This window comes from Anastrepha ludens, chromosome 2 (assembly GCF_028408465.1).
Source record: "Anastrepha ludens isolate Willacy chromosome 2, idAnaLude1.1, whole genome shotgun sequence".
NCBI classification, from domain to species: Eukaryota; Metazoa; Arthropoda; class Insecta; order Diptera; family Tephritidae; genus Anastrepha; species Anastrepha ludens.
Genome location: NC_071498.1, coordinates 124301839 through 124324945, shown reverse-complemented (window position 1 = coordinate 124324945; position 23107 = coordinate 124301839). Strand labels below are relative to the sequence as shown.

Here is a 23107-nt window from a genome sequence, read left to right as displayed (position 1 = left end):
AGGCAACTTTATGAATTAAATTTGCATGTATATGTATGTATATGTGTGCATGTATTTGTTTGTGTAACTGCGCTTTTGTAATTTTGTTAAATATTGAACATCAGTTATTATGTAATAGCATGCTGTGGTTAATATCGTGTTATGTAATTTTATGCAAAGTAAGTAAGGACGCGGTAAATTCAGTCTGCACGGACTTTTATATACCAGCGCATATTACTGAAAAAATTAAGTAGGGCTATCTGTTAATTTTTGGAGTCAAACCCACTCATAGACAATGAGAGTTATGGAGAACAAACGGAAATTCAGTCTTAAAATATGACAAGTTGGTGTGGCCTTAGCTGATCTCAAAAATATTTAAGTCGGATGTATAGGGTGGGCCATGTAAAATTTGCTTTTTGAATCGGCTATAAAAAAAAACGAATCAAAATTTTTTTAAACTTTTTTTTTATTTTGAAGATTAAACATTGTCACTTATGAATAAAAAATAATATCGCTCAAATGACTGCCACGACAGGCTTTACAGTAGGCCATTCAATCAACCCAATTTTTAAGCACATTTTCGATTGTTTGGGCTCCAATTTCATGAATGGCAACTTCGATTTCGTGTTTTAAAGCATAAATCGTCTCTGAATGGTTCGCATAGCATTTGTCCTTAACGGCTCTCCACAAAAAATAATCCAACGGGCTTAAATCACAGCTCCGAGCTCCGAGCTCCTTACAGACTGACAAAAATGTAAAGAAAACCAGTCGCGCTTGGCAACTAAAATAACTGGTTGGGGAAAAATAAATCCAATAACATATTTTCTCGGTAGATGGTTGTAGTCAGCGATATCTCTATATATTCAAACAATTTAAAGTTTATGCTCTTTGTCAAGGTGTCATTTCATTCATTGAGCCATTGAGTTGTGAATTACAGGGTGTTAGCAACGGAAGTCAACAAAGAGAAAATCCGGTACATTTTACAGTTTTTCTTTGAAAAGAGCAAAAATGCAAGCCAATTGTGAATGGTGTTTACGGTGACGATACTGTAGAAGCAAATAACGTGGAAATTTGTTTTCGTCGATTCGGTTTAGATATTTCGATTATAAGAAAATGTCGATAAAATCATATAAAAAATCGAAATTGATAGGCATGTTTGTAGTTATAGCATCTCCCACAAACTAAAGATCGACCATAAAATCGTTTGAAACGACTAGAGCAAAAATTTTACGCAAACATATTGGATTCTTTTCCCTCAAACTAACACCCATCGGTGTACAGACATACAAGCAGGACTAAATCGCCAGCTCTTGTCATTCAGGGCATTCATATGTCTATATCTATCTCGATTCCTTTATGCTGTTATATGAACGAAACTACAATACCCTGATGCAAAAGTGCGCTGGTACAGAAGTATGTAAAGTATATTATGTATTTTGAATAAATTTTGTATGGCCAAATCCTAAAAGGTTCATTTTAGTAGGAAAATCAGCATGTCGAAAAACAAATTAAGATACAAAAATTTCAAAAACAATTTTTTTTTTGTCGAATAACTGGAAATAAGTTTTGCACTTAAATTTTGTTTTGCTTATACTAAAAATGTAATCGTTTAGTAGTGTTGAAGTTTAGTGCATTTTGCAAGCAAAAGTTAACGAACTGATTTTCCAGTTCTACCACTTCCACTGGATACATTTCCTCAGCCTATTGGGTTTCAAACTGCATTATATAGTATAATATATATCCTCACACCCACTTTTTGGTATATGGGCGAACTCGTTCTCCTGCTTACGGTCGTTTTGATGTTTTCCCACAAATGGGGAGACGTACAGTTTTACGTCGGCAAAAACAAAAACTAGTACTATTTAGTAAGGGAAAGGGAGACCCAAAATTAGCGCCCGCTTCTAGACCGCTATGTATGCTGGATATCGCTGGAAAACTCTTTGAGAAACTGATAAAGCGTAGGCTTAGCGAAGCAGTAGAGAAAAGTGGCGGTCTGCCTGACAGGCAGGATGAGTTTTAGAATTGGCAAATCTATCTTAGGAGCCACTAAAGACGTAATAGATCGTAGAACATACTCAGGTAGATAATTGATACTCCAAACGATTAGTATTACTAGCCACACTGGCCACTAAGTTAGGGCGACGTAAGTGAAGCCTTAAAGATGAATTTCGAGATATATGTACCAGAGCAACCGCATACTCTTATATGAAGCACGCGAAGGATACAAGGCGATGAAAATAACAGCAGGTACGGCCCAAGGATCAGGCTGAACTTTGGAATAAAAACTACGATGAAATCCTTCATATACAGATGCCTGAGGATTTGCATCTAGATGGATATGCAGACGACATTGCAGCTGTAATAATCGTTGGAAACACTGATGAAGCCAAACGGAAGTTAAATCAGGTGATGATCCGAGTACAGACATGACTAGAGGACAACGGATTAAAACTTACCGAAAGCAAAGATTATCTTTCTAACAATCAGACGTGTCTCATTAGAAATAGATATGCAATACTCGGTAACAATTTATTGACAAAAAGAGTGGTAAAATATCTGGGAATGCTACTAGGCTCAAGATTAACCTACTAAAAATAAAATAAACAATTGGCGCATATACTTCTATTATGTGTTTGGCCGAGCTCCTCCTCTTATTTGGGACCTACTGTTATTAGCCGACTCCGAAGGGCAGACATTTTTGTGAGAAGCTTTGGAATCTGGAAGCTGAGGAATTTCCAACTTTCCGCCCACTAAGCCAACAGTGATTCTCTTGTCAAAGGTGAAATTCGAAGATATACCAATGGGTAAGGCTTTCTCAAGTGGGCCACAAAATTACCAAAGTGAATATTTTGAGATGAAATTCAGCCAGGACTAAGTTCTATCATCCAGAAGCACACTCAGAAAATTTTGTTGTAAAATTCTGAATAGTTTTGTTTTTATTAACTATCGAAGTTTTTTGCAGCGCTTGAATAATTATCACATTTCTCGTAAAGTAAGTATCCGATTACAACGATTTTTCAACTGCAGACTGATAAAGGATGATATTTTCCAAAAACGTTATTTTTGTTCCGAAACTTGATGTTTTGTTGTTGTAAATATTTTTTTTTTTAAAACAATTAAAAATTTAACTTATTTCTGCGCCTCTGGGATGAACATTTTTTAAGGATATTAACGTAATAAACATCTGTGCATTTATGTATGGAAAAAAATGCGTGCAATTCGAAAAGGATTAATTACAATTAATTTTTTTGTGCCAGAATGCGCGCTTCGACTTATGCGGACGCGCACGAACACACAAACGGGGACTCGCGGGCGTCTTGCGAAAAACCGTGTTTCGGACACGTCTCAACGCGATATGCTTCCGTAAGATCAGTTTTGCCGACTTTTCCATTACTGGTGTTTACTTGTTTTTAAAGATTGGCCATATAAATAATTTACGTATAACAGAATTTGCGCTTTGACTGTCGCGGAAATGCGTAATGATAATTAAATCAAATGTATTCAAAGGAATGTATAAGCTGTCATGCAAGGTTTCATATATACTTCTTTATTACTAACGTTTATGTTTACATATCAGATCTATACATTGTAAGTTCAGTCAGCAAATGCCCTTAAATTTTCTCGCTGAAAAACAACAACAATTCACGGATGGACACAAAAAGTGAAACAGATATCGAAAGTTATACAGATATCGCATATTACATAATGGGTATAATTTTAGATTGATCGTGGGCTGAAAATATTTTGCACTCGAAAAATTAATTTTCTTAGAATTGACTTTTGCCCAATCATACAATTGTTTCGGTCCCGTAATTTTCACCGGGATTTTATCTCGCAAGCTTGCATGGTACGCATCTCTCGTTATAGCAACACCAATACCATCGCAGGCACCTTTCCCATGTGCAGAGGTCAAAAAGTGCCACTCGGCATCGATGCCAAAATCCTTTTTGTGAAATAGTAAATTTATAAAATTGTATTTGTTTTTGTACTGTGAGGCCGCCCCGTCGGAAAAATAATAGATTTTAATCACATTTCGTTTACCAAACTGTTTAATCAAATATTGAATCAATTTAGAATTGAACAAATTGACTGCGGAACTGTCATGTTCCAACGCTTCAGAAATTCTCACAAAATTCTTATGCTGTTCTATACCGTTTTCTTTGTAATGCCCAACGTAAGGAAGTATTGTTGCCTGCGTTGTGTTCCAGTATTCTGATTGCACAGAATTTTGAACACGATACTAAATTTCGCATTTTGGTCACTTATTCGGACTAGATTTGTGTAAACACGACTATGGTTTTGTTTTCCGAAAGGGTTACAACAACGATTTGCATGTGGCATTATATTAGTCTATACTTAGTTTTGTACACATTAACGTACGCGATTTACATAATGTTAGTTTTTATCACCGAAACACATCACCACAGCAGTCGGAAGGAGACTAGACACAACTAATAACAATGTCGGTAAAACTGATCTTACGGAAGCATATCGCGTTGAGACGTGTCCGAAACACGGTTTTTCGCAAGCCGCCCGCGAGTCCCCGTTTGTGTGTTCGTGCGCGTCCGCATAAGTCGAAGCGCGCATTCTGGCACAAAAAAATTAATTGTAATTAATCCTTTTCGAATTGCACGCATTTTTTTCCATACATAAATGCACAGATGTTTATTACGTTAATATCCTTAAAAAATGTTCATCCCAGAGGCGCAGAAATAAGTTAAATTTTTAATTGTTTTAAAAAAAATATATTTACAACAACAAAACATCAAGTTTCGGAACAAAAATAACGTTTTTGGAAAATATCATCCTTTATCAGTCTGCAGTTGAAAAATCGTTGTAATCGGATACTTACTTTACGAGAAATGTGATAATTATTCAAGCGCTGCAAAAAACTTCGATAGTTAATAAAAACAAAACTATTTAGAATTTTACAACAAAATTTTCTGAGTGTGCTTCTGGATGATAGAACTTAGTCCTGGCTGGATTTCATCGCAAAATATTCACTTTGGTAATTTTGTGGCCCACTTGAGAAAGCCTTACCCCAATACCGACTGCAAACAACCTCAAAATTCTGGTTGTCCCCTTCAACAGCCCGCCCTCCTTCTCGGCTCACACAAGCACAATTGTCACTAAGGTCCAAAAGCGCAAGAGAACAGCTACGGAATGCCTCCTAATGTCTACCCCTGATTAAAGAACACAGTAAGAAGCTTATCATGCAACTCCTGCTGGGCTATTACCACAGGTATCACGCCGGCACACTTCCTATCTACTAGGCGATTAGGAGACATCTCTTTGACTAAGCTGACGAGATTCAGTCGAGTCTATCTAAGGCTATCAAACATGTCTTGGTAACTTGAGTTCGTTTCTTATAAAGTTGAATTGATTCGTGGAAATAAGTGCAGAGTGGGTGAGTATGACTTTTGCAGCATACTGTTTTTGTTTTTCTATATTTTTCGTAGCCGCATACCCGCATCGTCTTTGTCTGAGTTTGTAAACTGTTGGTGCTTTACTTTCTCCGTTGTATATAAATTTAATTTCGCTCCGATTTTTGATGTGCAGTCTAATAAGACGTATATCAAGGTCTTCAATAAAAAGTGAAGGTTTTTTTTTCTACTTCAGCGGCGCATATGGTAGTAACTAGAGGTATTCACTAAGTTGGAAATGGTTTATTTACCACATAGTTCCATCTTTTCCAATGAGATAAATTTCCCAATCCTCACCATCTTCATCCAACTTCTGCGCTATATTGGACTGATTATTCTAAATATTTATTCACCACTGTCATCACCAAAGTTGTCTTCTTCGGCCGAAATAGGTAGGTAGGCAAGTGAAATGGTTGAAGTACCACTCTGGCCCTCTTTAAGTATCACTAACACACCATTTTGATACGATTATATACCTCAAATGGGCAGATATCTACAGCCAACTAGAGCTCTTGATGTAATGGAGAAGATTGATGGGATTTAGCTTGGCGCACTGGCCCAGGCTGTCAAAGAAAGGATCAGCCAGTGACCTTAATCGTCTACCTACCAAACTCCAACATTTACAGGGCAAGTACTCAACAATTTCCTTCCCAGAAAGGTCCCCACAGCTTCTGCAATGGGGGTTAAATGGTAAACCTTGCTTTGAGGCGAGAGTTTCGTTTGTCCAATGACCGGTAAACACAGCTAAGAGCTTGAAAATTGAATGGTGTGGAGTCCTCAGGACTTCCTGAGTCCTCCGTGTATTCTATTGGGGTCAAAGGGTTTTTGAAATAACACATGAAGAAATGGAGCTCCAACTTTTCTGCGCTTTTCTGAGAAATAAGGTAGGCAGTTCCACTTCAATAACAGTCAGGGGAGCAGAGGTCGCGGTCGACCAAAAAACACTTGGAGAAGGTCGATGTTGCACGAGCTAGCAGATGCCGGCATCCCATAGGACGGGGCAAAAACATCAGCAGAGAGCCGTGTACAATGGAAGAGTCGATGCCCTTTGCTCCCGAGAGGAGTGAACAAGGAAAAAAAAGCAGTCAGCGGATGCTGATAACCGGGTAGGAGGTCTTTAAGACCAATTCAGTCTCCTTCCTGACAAGCTTATCAGCAATTTAATTTCCTTTTATGTCGCTGTGTCCTGGAATCCAGATCAGGGAAATTCGTAATTCTTATTTTAAACAGCAAAGAAAAGTATAAAACCACGCAAAGAAAAGTAACGAAAATTTTGTTATATTTATAGTTTCGCTTACGTAAAAAATACTCTTTAATTACTAGCGATGGGTGTTAAGTACTCATAAAAGTCACAACGCTGCTACTTTATCAAAGAAAACATTGCTAACACCCTGTAAATCACCACTGATTGGGATAAACAAAAAATACCAACATAATTTTTTTTAGTGTGAAATGTCAGCTTGACAGCGTGCATAAACCTTTAATTGTTTGGTCGATACTTTAGTAATGCAGGGTTAAAAATGATTTTAATTATACCCTGTTGCATGGCCCACACCATCCACAGTCATTTTTGATGATGCTCCCAAAGTTCTGTTATATGTACAAGGCGGTGCATAATTAATCACCCGATTTGTTTTTGCGTAACTTTTTGTACTAAATAAAACAAAATTATGTAATGAGAAATAAAATCTTTATTTTGGGGTATACGCGCTCCATTGCTCGTCTGTTAGTATTCTGTCGCTGTCTAGTTGACAAATGTCAAATATGATTGACGTACATATGACGTCATTTGCAAAAATGATTATGTAGTATAGATTAGGAAGTTAGGTTGCACTGCGCGCATGGCAGCACAGGAAGTTTTGGCTAACAATTTTCCTCAGAAAATAGACTCAATAAAATAAAAATTAAAAAATGTATATATTCCTCATTTAATCAACTCATGGCATGATATCCATTAAGGCTTTTAGGTTGTTCATTTATGTTTTGCTGACACAAAGCGTTTTTTCTCTATGTACGATTATTTCTCAACTGGCAAAAAGTGCTATTTCCATTAAATTTTGACCAGATCAATGTCACATTTTATAATTATTTTATGAGAAAACTGAATTGAGCAAATAAGCTTTGACATGATAGCATTTATTACTTTAAATAACGGTAATGATATCCATATTTTAACGCATAACGAGTCAAAGTTTAATATATCATATTTTAAATTGCCTATGTATATACTCGTATTACATATAAATATACCTACTATGTATGTCCATATATTAATTCAGTAGTTACATTGATGAGCATCATCAACATTTAACCAATGGCATTATTGAAATATATGCGAACAGAAACAAATTTTTATAGAAAGCTAGTAATTTTTTTGAATTTCGCAGGAATTAAAATTAATAATTAAAAGTTCAGAGCTTTTTGTGCGCAGAGTGTTCGGCGGCAGAATTAGGAAGTAAAAACAAAATTAAAAAGGATAAAAATTAATTTCAATAACTATTAAAAAGACACGTGCGGACTTAATTTTTGGCCGTTACATCGGTTACACTCTTGAAATTTGGCCTCCGTACTCCGCGCCACTCACTGGAGAAGGGATTCGGAATGTCATTACCACTAAACCTACCATGACGGGTCAAATGACCCATTTTAAACTTTTTGTCAGAAATTCATAGAAATAGCATTATTAAATCACGGTTTGCCTTGACGACTTTTATTAAAAAATACATCGAACGTACTTTGCAAGATTTACTCTTCTCTTGCTAATTGTTTTACCGACCCTGTCCTGTGGCCCACTTTGGTAGGAATAGTAATACATAAAGTATCGGTAGGTTTAGTGTTAACCTCGCGAATAGCTGTGACATGGTCGCTTATTTTGTTTCATATATTTTACTTTTGCGATTTACTACTTAGATGTCAAGCTCTAAGAAGGGAGGAAAGACATTTTTTTATTATTTGATTGTATGAAGAAAATGCACAAGACCGCCGGGAAAAACAAATTGTCAAAAATTAATTAAATTTTTGAGATACTTGAAACTTGTACTTTACTATTAAAATTAAACATTTTATTCTAAAATTGAACGGGCTACAAAACTGCGTACCCTCATTTTTTTAAGTTCTGATTAAAATGTTTCAAAATTTGTCGAATTTGTATACACCTCATACCAGTTAAAAACTTTGAGTGTATAATATTGTATAATTTGATGTAGTATTACCGAAGGCGCATTCATTAAAGGTGGTGGCGCTAGACCAACAACAATGTTCTGTACGTTTGATTGTCAAAGCAAAGTATTGGAAAACTATAAAACAAATAATGAATTCGCCTTGTGACAGCCGTGACCATGGACACGGCGAAAAAAAAACAAATCAGCTGATTTACCAACACAACCTTTAATAGATTCGCCTTCAGTATTACCCATGTTTTTGTAAAAAATTAGTCAAAATTAAAATAAAAAACAAAAAATTCTATAATTTTATCCATAAGTGTTTATTCACCGGGGATCGATAATGTCGAAAAGACTCTAAGGTTTGGCCTGCAGACTTCCAGACATGCATTTGCCGTCGAGATACATACATATGTGTGAGGGAATGTCTCGGTAGGAAAATGAGAGTTGCCCCCATTTACATACTTTCAGATCGTCAGGCAGCTTTGAAAGACCTTCAGTCAACTGTAATCACCTTAAATATGGTGTATGACTATCTGAATATTCTCAAAATGTTAGGGAGCTTCAACACAGTATTATTGGGTTGGGGTCTTGGAAATGAGGGATATGAGGGAAACGAAATGGCTGATCATTTAGCTAACAAAGGGGCAAATACGCCTCTAATTGAGCGTTTTTTGGACCTACACCAAATTTCCAGAAAGCGGGAGGAGGCGAAATCCATGGAACACTGGCGAAATTATATTGGTCAGTGACAAGCGATACAATTCCTAACGCCGTACAGAGGAATTTCTGATAAGCTACTTTCACTCAGCAAAGTAACCTTAAGACTTGCAACTGTTTACTTTGCAGGCCACTGTAGCCTGCGATATCACTTGCACAAACTTGGTCTTTCTGAGACCATCACCTGTCGATTTTCAGATTTGGGAAATGCAAATTTAAAATATAATACAATAGCGCAAAATAATTGTTTAATCATCAAAATTTATTTTTTTGTCTTCAAAATAGGCTTCATTCGAAGCAATACACATATGCCAACGATTAGTCCAGTCATCAAAGCAACTTTTAAACGTGTTTGAAGCTTCTTCAGCGAATTCTCCTTAATGGCTTCTATCGGCTCAAAGCGTCGTCCGCGGAGTGACGGCTCATGTCGATAGCGCCATTCAGCCGCCTGTTGACTGGTTTGCATGTCAAACTCATATACCCCGTCTCATCATCTGTTACGATGCGCTGGATAAACGTTGAGTCCGAATTCACGTCCTCAAGCATGTCTTTAGCCACCCTCTTCCGATGAATTTTTTTAAAGAAATTCAACTCTCTTGGAACAAGTCGGCCAGCCACGGATCTCATGCCCTATTGATGCTATAAAATGTTGCAAATTGGCTCGTGACACACGTCAAGGTCACGAACTACCTCCCTCAATTGTAAATGATGGTTTAACGGTTTTCCAGCACCATTTCCTTGACTTTGTCGAAGTTTTCATGCGTTGAAGACGTTGATGGGCGACCAGATTGGGGCAATTGTTCCACGACTTCACGGCCCACTACACTCGTAGGCCTTATACCACTCGTAGACCCGTGTTTCTCACCATGGGCTTTCTGTAACATTTTCAACGATTCGGCATTCGAAATTTCGGTCAAAACACAAAATTTAAGTCAAATTCTTTGTTCGATATATTTCGATCCATAGTAAAAATCGCAGAGCACACCTTTGCTTGACTGATATAATGAAATGCCAAAAACAAGCTAATTGGCAGATACACTCAAACTCTGCGACACTATAAAAGGCAGTTGTACTAACGTTGCAGCAAAAAAAATTTAGACGTTGAAGTATGTGTAACGCACGCTTTTTGAATGAACAATTCTCGATATTTTTTTGATAGAATGTATTATTTGTGAATGTCCCGCAGTAGGCAAAAAAAGGCTACACCACCTTGTTGGTATTGCCGTGTTTTCATATAAATTATGGAACAATAAACCGCAGAAGGTGCTAAAATTAAAAAAAACCTCAAAATGTAGGGTACCAATAAATCTCTTTTGGTCGCAGTAGTCTAATAAAAAGGATTCCATTAAAAAATTATTTGTATACATTTGTCACATTGGGAAACAATTTACGAGATAGTGGTTGCGATTTTTTGAAATTTGTGCGCAACTAATATAAGTTCTCGCTGTTTTTTTTTTTATGAAAATACAACTTTATTCTGAAAAAAATGGTTACAAGTGAATTATTGAAAGTATTGCCAATCGCTAGCTACTACTTTTTCCCATTTTTCTGGTAGATCTAGTATATCGTCGCGGTAAAACTGTTCATCTTTTGAGGCTATCCACGGAGCAAGCAATTTTTTGATGTCTTCATATGAATGGTCAGATAGACCATGTGCCATCGAACGGAACAGATGATAATCGGACGGCGCAATATCTGGAGAATATGGCGGGTGTGGTAGGATTTCCCATTTTAGTGTTTCCAGGTAGGTTTTAACGGGTTTGGCAACGTTGTTTCACTTAAAGCAGCAACTCCATAAACTTTTTGTAGCTCTCGATGCGCTCCAGCCGCCGAATGAAAGAGGAAAATCAACACGTCCCGCAAATGACGATTATTCGGCACAAAATCAAACATTTTCACAAAACCAAAAGTATATGATACCAAAACAAAATCACTAATGTGTCGAAGCAGTATGTTTACCATGTGTCTAAGCTTGGTTTATGACGTTTAAGTTATATTAAAATCGACTAGCACACACTGCTGGCGGCATCTATTGCCAAACAGCGGGAACTTGGTTGCGCACCTAATACTCGTATATATCATATCTGACCAAAGTAACTATAAACACGTCTTCGAAATTGGCACACAATTTGAGAAGACAAGAGGAAAATAAATTTTGCTCCACGAGAAAGTGATTTTCTGGTTATGTTGTGTTATATCCAAAGCTAATTCTTGAACAACGTTTAGTGCATTAGAATGTCACGTCAAATGAAAATAGAAAAAAAAGAGGTCGAACTACGTTAAATACCTTCATGGCGGCGTAGATTGAAGCTCGAAGCACCCAATGACTCCTCACTTAATTTTCCACAGACTTCCTAATATAAACGGCGAAAGAAAAACAAAGAAAATAAACTTTTCTACAGATATAGGCCCCTATTATGAAGTACATTCGATCTTCGATATTCGCTGGTTGTCAAAGATCGAAAATCGAATGTCAATTTAGTATTATGAGCGGTGCAACCCTACCGAAATTTTCTTTGTTTACCGAATTTAGAGTCGAATGCAATTTTGCTTTCGATTGTGCAGCGTATTGTGGGAAAACTTGTTAAAGTGTAAGTTGTTTGCGATTATTTATGGTTTTCTAGTAACAAAATAATAAATATATACTAATTTTGTTAATTTTATGCAGGTCGAAAGTCGTGAGTACCAAACAACAATTAGAAAGGCGAATCCACAATTCGCAAAAGGGATTTGCACCAAAGTTCAAGCAGCAAAAAAATGGGAGGAATTTACAACGGAGCTGAATTGCTTTGGACCACCAGTGAGAACGGCAGCAAAATGGATTAAGCTTAATAATGGTTTTTATTTGTGATGTTTATAGAAATACATTTTTGTTTTCCCTTGGCAGGTATGGGCTGAAATACGTAGAGGAACTGAAATACATATTTTTTTCGAATGACGAATAATTGAATAAAGAAAATTTATAACAAAAATAAAACAGAAACTGTGGCGTAACGGTTTCTATTTAATACTTTTTAGACTTTTCTATAATATTCTCAAAATTTCATTTCTTATGTTTTCTACTTCTCCGTTATTTGATTCCACTTCAATATCTTCAGCATCTCGTACACAGTGGGTTGAGCAAGTCCTAGCATACCTTCATTACCAATACTCAATTGGTACGATCCCTGAGCACAAAATCGCAGAACTGTGGCTAGCTTTAACATATTTGGAATGGACTTGTATCGGGTGCACTGCTGCAACTGGTTTTCTTTACAGGACAGTAGGTTCATAAACGCCTCTTTAGATAATCTAAAGTTCTATAAAAATCTGTAAGGAAATTTCTGTAATATTAAGTACGTCAACACATTTTGAAAATTCTAAACTTACTCAGTGGAAGCCATTTCTAGGGGGTTGGATGCGCCCCTCAACTGTTTTCTACTTCTAGCTAGTTCCACTAATCTTTCATAGTCCGATGAATCGGCGAACCACAACTCCGTTGTACTATATTAATTTTCACAAAAAATACTTTTTTAACTTTTAAAAATGTTGTTAGCAAAGAATTTCAACACAATCGGTTGTTCTTTTATTTTGATTTGCTGTATCAGCTGAGAAAAAATGATCTATTTTAAATGCGTCGAGCGATCGAAATTCACAATAGTCCTATTCTTCAACGAATGAGCACCATAATACCAAATGAAAATTCGTTCGATCAGCACTTTCGACTACAGTCGAAGATCGAATGTTGCTCATAATAAGGGCCATAACCTTTAATATATTCGCCTTGGTTCCATCATTTCATAGAATAGCTGAAAAGTAGAGAATATTCCAACTGATTTACTTATTGATTCGAAATCTGTCACGTGAATCTTTTTCGTTAAATACGACGGTCGTTTGAAAAGTCTTTGAACAAATAAAAACTTATTAATAGTTATGGGTAAACTTTTTTTTTTTTTTTTTTTGGAAATATAGTATTCTCTTTTATCTGTTCTAGTTTGTTGATAGCTGTCAAATAATAGGATTTGTTCACAACTAAAGAATGGGCATTCGTTTCTGCAATCACCTCTTCGTTTGAATAAAATATTTTTCGCTCCAGCCATTTCTTCATATTTCAAATAAGATAAATCAATCCATCTGGCTGAGACTTGGTGTGAGCTCCTCCAAGAGATCTCACTAACTAAGCATAACCTGGATACGTGCCAGTAATGCTACCTCTCTGACTTTGCACAGTCGTGTATCACCTTGCTGCTTCGCAATGCAGTTATATTTATTATATCCATGATTCACTGCCTTCGTCGGTACACCAATGAAAATGCATCTCTCAAAGGTGAATTTATTTTAAAATTTTTAATTTCACTTATTCTTTATAGTTTCGAATCTGGCTTGCAGCTCACAATCAGCTTTTTGTCAAGCTAAAAACAACTTAAGTCGCCAATGTTCACGATATCGAACTTAGATCAAACTTAAATTTTGCTCAAAAATAGTTTGCTGGAACTCAAATTAAATTAGACTTAAGATCGACTTGAAAATACGTTGGCATACTGAACCTAAACAGCTGCAGTATAAAACATACCTGGTCACAATACAATTTTTTTTTAAATTTAGTTATCAGTTATATAAAAATTAATATATTAAAAAAAAATTGATTGTTAGTGTTGGGCCACCTTGTGCATACAAAAGAAATCCAAATTTTAATTGCAAACTACTACGCGAACCTTTGACGAACTCTTAATACGCGAAAAATTGCTTTGTACTTTCTTATATTTGTTAAAAATTGTGGTATTGCTAGCTGAAATAACTATTGTGCCCCTTCAGGGACTCAGAGTATTTTTCTATTCGTCAATAAATTTTAATATTTTCCCTATTTCATTGAATGGGCATATTAACCAACTATATTACATATAAATAACATCCATTTTAACATTTATTTCTAACGCCTCCTCGCCATCAACAACTGCCGCTATTACGATGAATGACTTACTATGCCACACACACAGGCGATGCGACGGGAGGTATTAGTCGCGATGATTTCATCGACAACGTCGCTTCTGGCATATTGAATAAGCTGCCTGTGGCCTTTGAAGTATGGCGTGTCAAAAAGCAAATCCAAATGAATATTACACCGACAGGCGTGGTGCTGCTGCAAGAACTGGATCGGTTCAATTTGCTCGTAATACGCATCAAGAAGACGCTCGAGCTGTTACGCAAGGTAGGTTTAAGCCAATATTTAAATACTGCTATACACACACATGCATACATATATTTCGTTTTACACACACACACATCTACGTACGTATATTGTACGAGACTCGTACAAATAATTAATTGATGTGCTTGATTTGCTTGACAAAGTGGCTAAATTTTGGTAACAAAGTTTGCAAGTGACATTAATATTTATTCTGTCTTGGTGAGCTTCTACAAAAACATTTATATGCAGCTAATTGTGTGTGTGATGTGTAGCTGAAATGTAGACAATAATAAAGGGAATAGATAAGTGGTAGGTGGAGTACAGACAAACAAAATTGGAAAACCATACAAGCAAGTGGAATGTTTTAATTAAACTTTTCAAATTAATCTGGATTCGACTTTGTGGAAGCAGTGTAGAGTACCTCTAAAATTAAAAATATTCAATTGAGGAGAGACAACAATAATAATCCTACATGTGGTGCCTCAGATACTCCCTTAATGAGAGGGTACTTATTATCTCTTCACTGGTGGTAAAGCAGCTCAATGGGATAGCTAAGAAATTAGATTTTTTTCCTTTTTAAAATTTTGCATTATTTTCATACATTCGCTGCTTCTGGAGATAAATGTGTAAGTAGTTAAAGGACCTCCTCCTCCAATTGGTGGTATGCGTCTTGATGTTTTCCATAAATGGGCACGATTTACAGAATGCAGAGGTGTGGCCAACATCAGACCATTAAGACGATCTCAGCGATTTTTAAGGGATCAGCTGATTTGCGGACGTTACCGGGCATGTGACAGTGGCTTGTTTACGAAAAAACTTAGATTGTGTTAGTGATATAATCAAAAATCAACGCAGACATTACTCATGCCATCTGAATAACGACTTGACTGGAAGAGCGCAAACACACGTGGGAATTGAGTGCGCACAATTCTGCCACCGAGCCTACGTCGCAACCGATGTTACTCTTACTATTTTTCTTAAGATCTTATGATTTATCATCCTTGGCAAATGGAGGGCCCTACAGTTTTACGCCGCTTTGGAATAAAAAAAATAAATAAATAATTGGTGCGTACACTTCTGTTAGGTGTTTGGCCGAGCTCCTCCTCCTATTTGTGGTGTGCGTCTTGGTTTTGCTCCACAAATGGAGGGACCTACAGTTTCAAGCCGACTCCGAGCGGCAGATATTTTTATGAGGAGCTTTTTCATGGCAGAAATACACTCGGAGGTTTGCCATTGCCTGCCGAGGGGCGACCGCTATTAGAAAAATGTTTTTATTAATTTTGCTTTCATCGAGACTCGAACCAACGACCTCTCTGTGAATTCCGAATGATAGTCACGCACCAACCCATTCGGCTACGGCGGCCGCCCCGCTTTGGAATGGTAGATGGTTTTTGACTATATGTATATACACACCCTTTTTTGGATGTTTGGCCGAACTCTTCCTCCTATTGCGGTGTGCGCCTTGATGTTGTGCCGCAAATGGGGGGGCCAACAGTTTTAAGCCGACTCCGAACGACAGATATTTCTTATGTTGAACTTTTCATGGCAGAAAACCCCTCCAAGTGTATTGCTTGCCAAGGGGCCATTGCTTGCCAAGGGGCGACCGCTGTTAGAAAGAACTTTTTGTATCAATTGGTTTTTCGTTCCCTCGTTTTCGAGCCTGTGAACTTCCGAATGGTAGTAGCGCGCCAACCCATTCGATGTCGACGGTCACATGGCTTCAGCATGCCTTCGCACTTCTTATATCATTTTAAGCGTTACTTCATTGCAGACCTGTAGAACTTCACAGAATGTTTTAGCCGTTTCTCCTTTCAAGCAAACATTGCTTGTAATCTTATAAGACTAAAAGACCACCGTAGCCAAGTGGGTTTGGGCTTAACTTCCATTTGGTGTCCAAAGACCCATTATGGATCTGGAGCACAATTTATGGAAAAAAAATTCTATCAACGGTCGTCCGCCGTGAGGCAATGGCAAACATTTGGGTGTATTCCCATCATGAAAAAAGTTTCTCTTAAGAATATTTTGCTGTTCGGAGGCTTCATAGGTGACAACTTCAGGACGCACACCACATATTATGGCTGCGTTTTTGTCATATGAAAATATATAAATAAACAAAGTGTGGAAATTAATCAAAATTAATACAAAAGTATCTGCAGCATAGCAAAGCGTCTACGGCTCTCTTGTGCCGTAGGCATGCAAAACTGCAAACAAACCCACACATAATACTTATACAAGAACCATGGGTATGTCACAAGCGTATCTGTGGTCTAAGTGCTATGTCGTGGGGACAAATACTTCATTGTGAAGGGAATGTGAGACCGCGAGCATGTATTATCATGCCGAGGTTGATCGAACACACGATGTTAAAAGAGCTATGCTCTGGAGATATCGTTGTTGCAAAAATAAAGTACTGGAAAAGTGGGAACAGTGTCGAAGCTATCATAGTTTCGGCCTACCTACCCTATGACTCTGTACAGCCACCTCCTTCGAGGGAGCTAAGAGAAGTGGTCAAGTACGCAGAATCCAATAATCTGGGGCTGATAGTGGGCTGTGACGCAAATTCACAGAACATTGTGTGGGGAAGCAGCAAATGCAACCCCAGAGGTCTCAAGTTACTGGATTTTATCCTGTCATCCGATTTGGTCATCCAAAACACTGGTAACAAACCAACTTTTGTGACCAGAAGGAGACAAGAGGTGATTGATTTAACACTTACCAATAGGTCAGTTGGAAATCAAATCAACCGATGGCGAGTTTTGGAAGAGGACTCTCTTTCTGATCATCGTCTTATCGAATTCCGACTGGGAATTGACACAATATCAATACCTTCCGGTAGGAATCCTCGAAATGTGGACTGGGACAGGTATGGTGAGCTTGTAACAGAGCGATTACCAAACCTGAAAAAACTCAAATCAGCAGAAATGATTGAAGATGCTACTAAGAAATTAGAAGGTACTTTAATCAACTGCTTTGAGGAACTGTGTCCACTCAGGCAAAGCAGACAGGGGAAAGCGGTTCCTTGGTGGAACCCTGAACTGTCGAAGCTTCGTGTACGGTCCAGGAAACTTCTTAATAAGGCCTTGAAGACCAAAACAGAAGAGGACTGGGCCAATCATCGACTTACACAGAGAGAATATAAGAAAAAAGTACGGCAAGCCAAACTTGAATCCTATAGAAATTTCTGCAGTAACGTCGAAGAAATGAAGGAAACAGCGAGACTTTGTAAGGTCCTTCATTTAGACCGCTCAGTAAGGCTGGATTCCATTCGAAAACCTGATGGTTCATACACCATTTCCAAATCGGAAACGTTTAATGCTCTACTCGAAACCCATTTTCCGGGTAGTAGAACTCTCTCTGAAGCTGAGAGTGGCATGAACAATGACGGTGGCAACGGTGGAACCTCTAGGTACAGCTGGTATATTGCTAGTCGGGTAGTGACAAGGGAATCGATAAGGTTTTCCTTATCTTCCTTTGACAACTTTAAGTCCCCTGGACCTGACGGAATATATCCAGTAATGCTTAAAAAAGGAGGAGACAGGTTGATTGAGGCCCTGAAAAGGGTCTTCACAGCCTGTCTTGCATTTGGTTATATACCATCCCAATGGCGACGCGTAAGAGTAGTATTTATTCCAAAACCAGGAAAAGATGACTATTCCCTAGCAAAAAGTTTCAGACCAATTAGTTTGACATCGTTCATGTTGAAAAGTCTGGAACGAGTGGTGGAGAAACATATTCGAGTGGGGGTATTGCCGAGAAGTCCACTCAGTAGAAATCAACACGCTTACCAGAGTGGAAAATCATGTGAATCAGCCTTACACGATCTTGTTAGCAAGATTGAAGCTGGGCTGGAAGCTGACGAATACACAATGGGCGTGTTCGTGGACATTGAGGGGGCTTTTGATAATGCCACTTTCGGCTCGATATGTTCTTCTGCCGAACGACACGGAGTTAATCAAGCCATTATAAAATGGATATACTCCATGCTCTCTGAGAGGCTGTTAACCGCTGGTGGGAGCGACGACGAGCAAATCACAGTCAGGGCCAAGCAAGGATGTCCCCAAGGGGGTGTTCTTTCTCCGCTGCTGTGGTGCTTCGTCGTAGACTCCCTATTAGCGGAGATGCAGGAACTCGGCTTTCACGTCCAAGCATATGCGGACGACGTCTGTGCGCTAACATCGGATAAATCCTTAAGGAGGCTTTGCACGAAAGTGCAGAGTATCCTTGACAAAATCGATGATTGGTGCATGAGACAAGGTCTTTCCGTTAATCCGAACAAAACAACCATAGTCTTGTTTACGAGAAAACGGAAATTGGATGGACTCAGTCTTCCAACACTGAAAGGTGTGACACTTGTTCTTTCCAACGAAGTTAAATATCTAGGAGTAATCTTGGATAAGAAGCTGACCTGGGAGACACACGTTTCACTGAAGGTGAATCGTGCATTGAAGATTTTTCAGCAATGCCGTAGAGCCTTTGGCAAAACTTGGGGTCTGAAACCTGCTGTGGTCCTATGGATATACACGGCACTTATCAGACCAATCATCACTTACGCTTCTGTGGTCTGGTGGCGACGGAGCATGGTTAAGTCCACAATCCGGGAACTATACAGGCTGCAAAGAAGTGTATGTTTATGCATCACGGCTGCCATGAGTACCACCTCTGGTGATGCCCTAAATGCTATGCTTAATCTGCTCCCCCTGGATCTTAAGATACAACAGGAAGCAATAAAAGCAATGTGTTGACTCCATAAATATGGTTTCTGGCACGAAGATGGAACTTCGGGACACAGAGAAATCTTTAAGTTGCTGTCGGAGCAGTATCCACTGTTCTTGGCACCTAAAGATGACCTGATACCCACAGTTTCGTTCGGAAGGAAATTTGATGTCAGATCACGCAATGGAGCAATCCAGAATGCATGCAGGGAGGTTTGACGGATATTTTCTTTACCGATGGGTCCAAGACTGAAATAGGGTCTGGAGCCGTATAGTACTTAAACGATAGTAATAAGTATCACTATGCTATGGGGGGAATGGCAACTGTTTTTCAAACAGAAGTTTTTGCCATCCTAAAAGTAGCCGATGGATAATCGAGAGGAGATGGAGCGGGAAACAGATTGGAGTCTTCAGTGACAGTCAGGCTGCATTGAAGGCCCTGGAGAACGCGAAGCAAACCTCGAAGATTGTTCAAGAATGTAAGAAGAAGCTTAATTCTGTCGCAAGACAAAACAGGCTTGTACTTATATGGGTTCCGGGACACTCCGGTGTTCAAGGAAACGAAATTGCCGACGAATTGGCCAACCGTGGATCAGCGGTGCCCCCACAGGGGCCAGAGCCAATAATCGGAATCAGTCCCGCAGGAATCAAGAACTGGATCAACGATTATGTAGGCAATCTACATAAAGAGCGATGGTCCGGTCTAGAACGCTGCAGAACTGCAAAGTGTTTTGTGACAAGTCCGAACAGAAAACTGTCAAACTTTCTACTAAAACTTAGAAGGAAAGACATTCGGTTGATGGTCGGCATCATTACAGGACACAACCCATGGGGTCAGCATATGACCACCATTGGAATCATCGAGGACCCGGTATGCCTGTCCTGCTTGGAGGAGGCGGATAGCACTGAGCACTTTCTCTGTGAGTGTCCTGCCTTTGCTAGAGCGCGACTACGGGTATTGGGTTCCGATGTCATGAGAATGAGTAATATTCGTTCTCTAAAACTGGAGGATATTTACAGATTCGCCAAAGAATCTGGAAAATTCTCACAGGACTAACTATCTCTATCTCTGTCTCTATTCTTTCCTATCTCTTTCTCTGATACTTTTCTCCCTCCCTCCTTAACTATCTACCCCCTTTCCAGAGCTTTAAATACAATGGGCTTTTTAGCCTGAGTGTTTTAGGAGCCACCAAATCTCCTGGTGCTCCTTGGCTTGACCTCTTCAAATTCAATACAAAAGTTCTTAGTTAGTACTCAAAATTTTATATCGGTTGTTTATTGAATGTTTCCGCGCTGGCGGAAGTACCGCAAATATCTCAACTGTGAGTGATAATATTTAAAGTGAAGTAGATTGGCCTATACACAAGTTAAAATTTTGTGAAAAAGTGAGATTAATCATTTGGAGCGCCGAAACTCACGAGTAGCACCGAAAGCGAAATCGCCAACTTTCTGTCTAATATGGGAGGAAAAGTAGGGGAAGTTGGTTAAAAAATTCGTTTCCGCGCACGTAGGTTGCTTACATGGGCGATATCGAATAACACACCCTGTTGAAATTTAACACGGCGGCCGCCGTAGCCGAATGGGTTGGTGCGTGATTACCATTCGGAATTCACAGAGAGGTCGTTGGTTCGAATCTCGATGAAAGCAAAATTAATAAAAACATGTTTTTAATAGCGGTCGCCCCTCGGCAGGCAATGGCAAACCTCCGAGTGTATTTCTGCCATGAAAAAGCTCCTCATAAAAATATCTGCCGTTTGGAGTCGGCTTGAAACTGTAGGTCCCTCCATTTGTGGAACAACATCAAGACGCACACCACAAATAGGAGGAGAAGCTCGACCAAACACTTAACAGAAGTGTGCGCGCCAATTATTTATTTTTTTTTATATGTCAACCCAACATTTCAATTAGTTTGTGTTTTAACCTTCTTCAAAATGATCTTTTCAATCAATAATAAATGAATAAAGAACAGCGTTCCTAACCAGATACAGGGTTTATCAATGGCGGCTCTATTTGACAGTGTTTTGTTGGCATTTTACGTTTCAATTTACACACCACTTCGTTTTTTGCCAATTAATCCCACTGTGGTTAAAGTTACCATTCGACCCGAGAAGGCTTTAAAGTATAACAAATTGAAGCGATGAACAAAAGCAAGCCTTGCATCGAGCTAAAACTTTTTAATATAGTACCTATACATACATAGCATCCACCCAAAAAAATTATTATATAAACCAAGTTTCATCGAAAATATTTTAATTTTATCATTATTTTGAAATTTTAAAATTTATGATCAATAATCGAATCCGAAGCGGTAGAAATAATTAGGTTGACGCCAAGACGGGTGCAAGAGGGATATCTTCTCGCTATTCCAGAAGCAGGCCGTTGTCAGATACATAGACTAACTCGGATACCTGCAAAATAACTAAACAAACGTAACCCAATTTCAACAAATCCAGAACTGACGAGTTGTTAAGTAAGCCACTACCAGATATATTCAGAATTACGTCAACAATAACCGGCCACTGACCTTAGGGAGACCACATGCCAGGAAGATGGGGTGGCCATACAACGATAGGTGTTGAAGCTACAATCAAAAATAATCTATCTGTGTGATTGTCCAAGTGTGGAGGCTCTACGACATAGAATGTTGGGGTAATTCACGATGGTTAACTTGAAAGAAATTGCATAAAAGAAAATAGACGTTCAAGAAATATAATCATTCACTGCGTTATATAACTAAAGCGCGGAAACGTATTGACTAGTTTTGAAAATTTATTTACTTCTAGTTTAATTTAAATATTTTTTTTTATAAAAATGTCTATAGTTCTTTCTCCTATAAAAACCAAATAAATTCAAGTTTCAAATTCTGCGGAAATAAATAAATAAATAACAATAAATTTTCGGCAAAATATCAAGCCTTTTAACCAGAATCTTTAGAAAAATGTCAGGTATGCAGTTTTATTTAACTCTGAATTTTGGCGTATTAAAGAGTACATATCAGGTGCTTCAAGATTCTCGTCGATGTTTGGCATTTTTTTGTTTTACTGTACATGTTGAGTATTTTCTTTCATATAAAAAAGTGCCGAGCATTTATTGAGAAAATGCACAAAAACCAAAAGAAGAAAATTTTTAAAAATCAAATCAATGTATCACTGCACGTAATGCATATCGAGTTGTATGTTTTTGATTCATTAAAGCCCATTGTTCAAGTGTTATTTTTTTCGACCTAAAATAATTAAAGTTTTGTTTCGACTGCAGCAAAGAAAATAGGATCAAAATTTTAAATGATATCCTAGCAAAACAATAAGATCCATGACGTAGCCCAGCCTCTTTCATATATTTCATAAATAAATGACATTTTTGTGAGCTACCATATTTTTAATAATAATAATACATTCTTTTATGAGTTATATATTTTTATCGAAAATGGTATTGTATTTCAGCGACTTTTTTCTAAAAACAGAAAAGGCCGCATCTAGAACAAATTAAGCAGCTCCATTTCTTTCACCATAATTTTACAACTACCGATTGTAATTAATCTCTAAGTTTCCGAAAAATTTCTATATTCACAGCGTCAAGTCAGCGCGGAACTGAATAGTTACTCATAAAATGATTATGACTTGTGGCAGTGCCTGCTTTCACTGTTTTTGCAAACAAATATAAAAAAGAGTACGCCTGACCCGCGTTAATTATTTCTTAATCCCGATTGTTGTGAGTTTCGATCTAAACATAGCTAATATATTGTAATAAAACACTGAGTTAAGCGGGTACTGAAGACTTTCATTGACTTAGGTTACGCAGAACCATCACATAAGTTTCATGAGATGAGATGACATGAGTTAAGATGAAGTGAAGTATAAAGCGGTATTTTGAATCAAACCGATCTATATAATATTATTATCTATTACAAAAAAACTAGAACCGAGGGAAAAAACCACACTCATTTAC

The 23107-nt window shown here is 38.0% G+C and overlaps 1 protein-coding gene across 1 annotated transcript in view; it reads left to right on the top strand.

Moving 5' to 3' along the window:
* The window catches only part of LOC128854832 (dynein axonemal heavy chain 10), a 286044-nt gene that overhangs the window by 243475 nt on the left and 19462 nt on the right, over positions 1-23107 (top strand). Inside the window, exon 56 of the mRNA XM_054089249.1 lies at positions 14260-14471. Within this exon, the coding sequence (XP_053945224.1) occupies positions 14260-14471 (212 nt within the window). The remainder of the gene's footprint in view (positions 1-14259; positions 14472-23107) is intronic.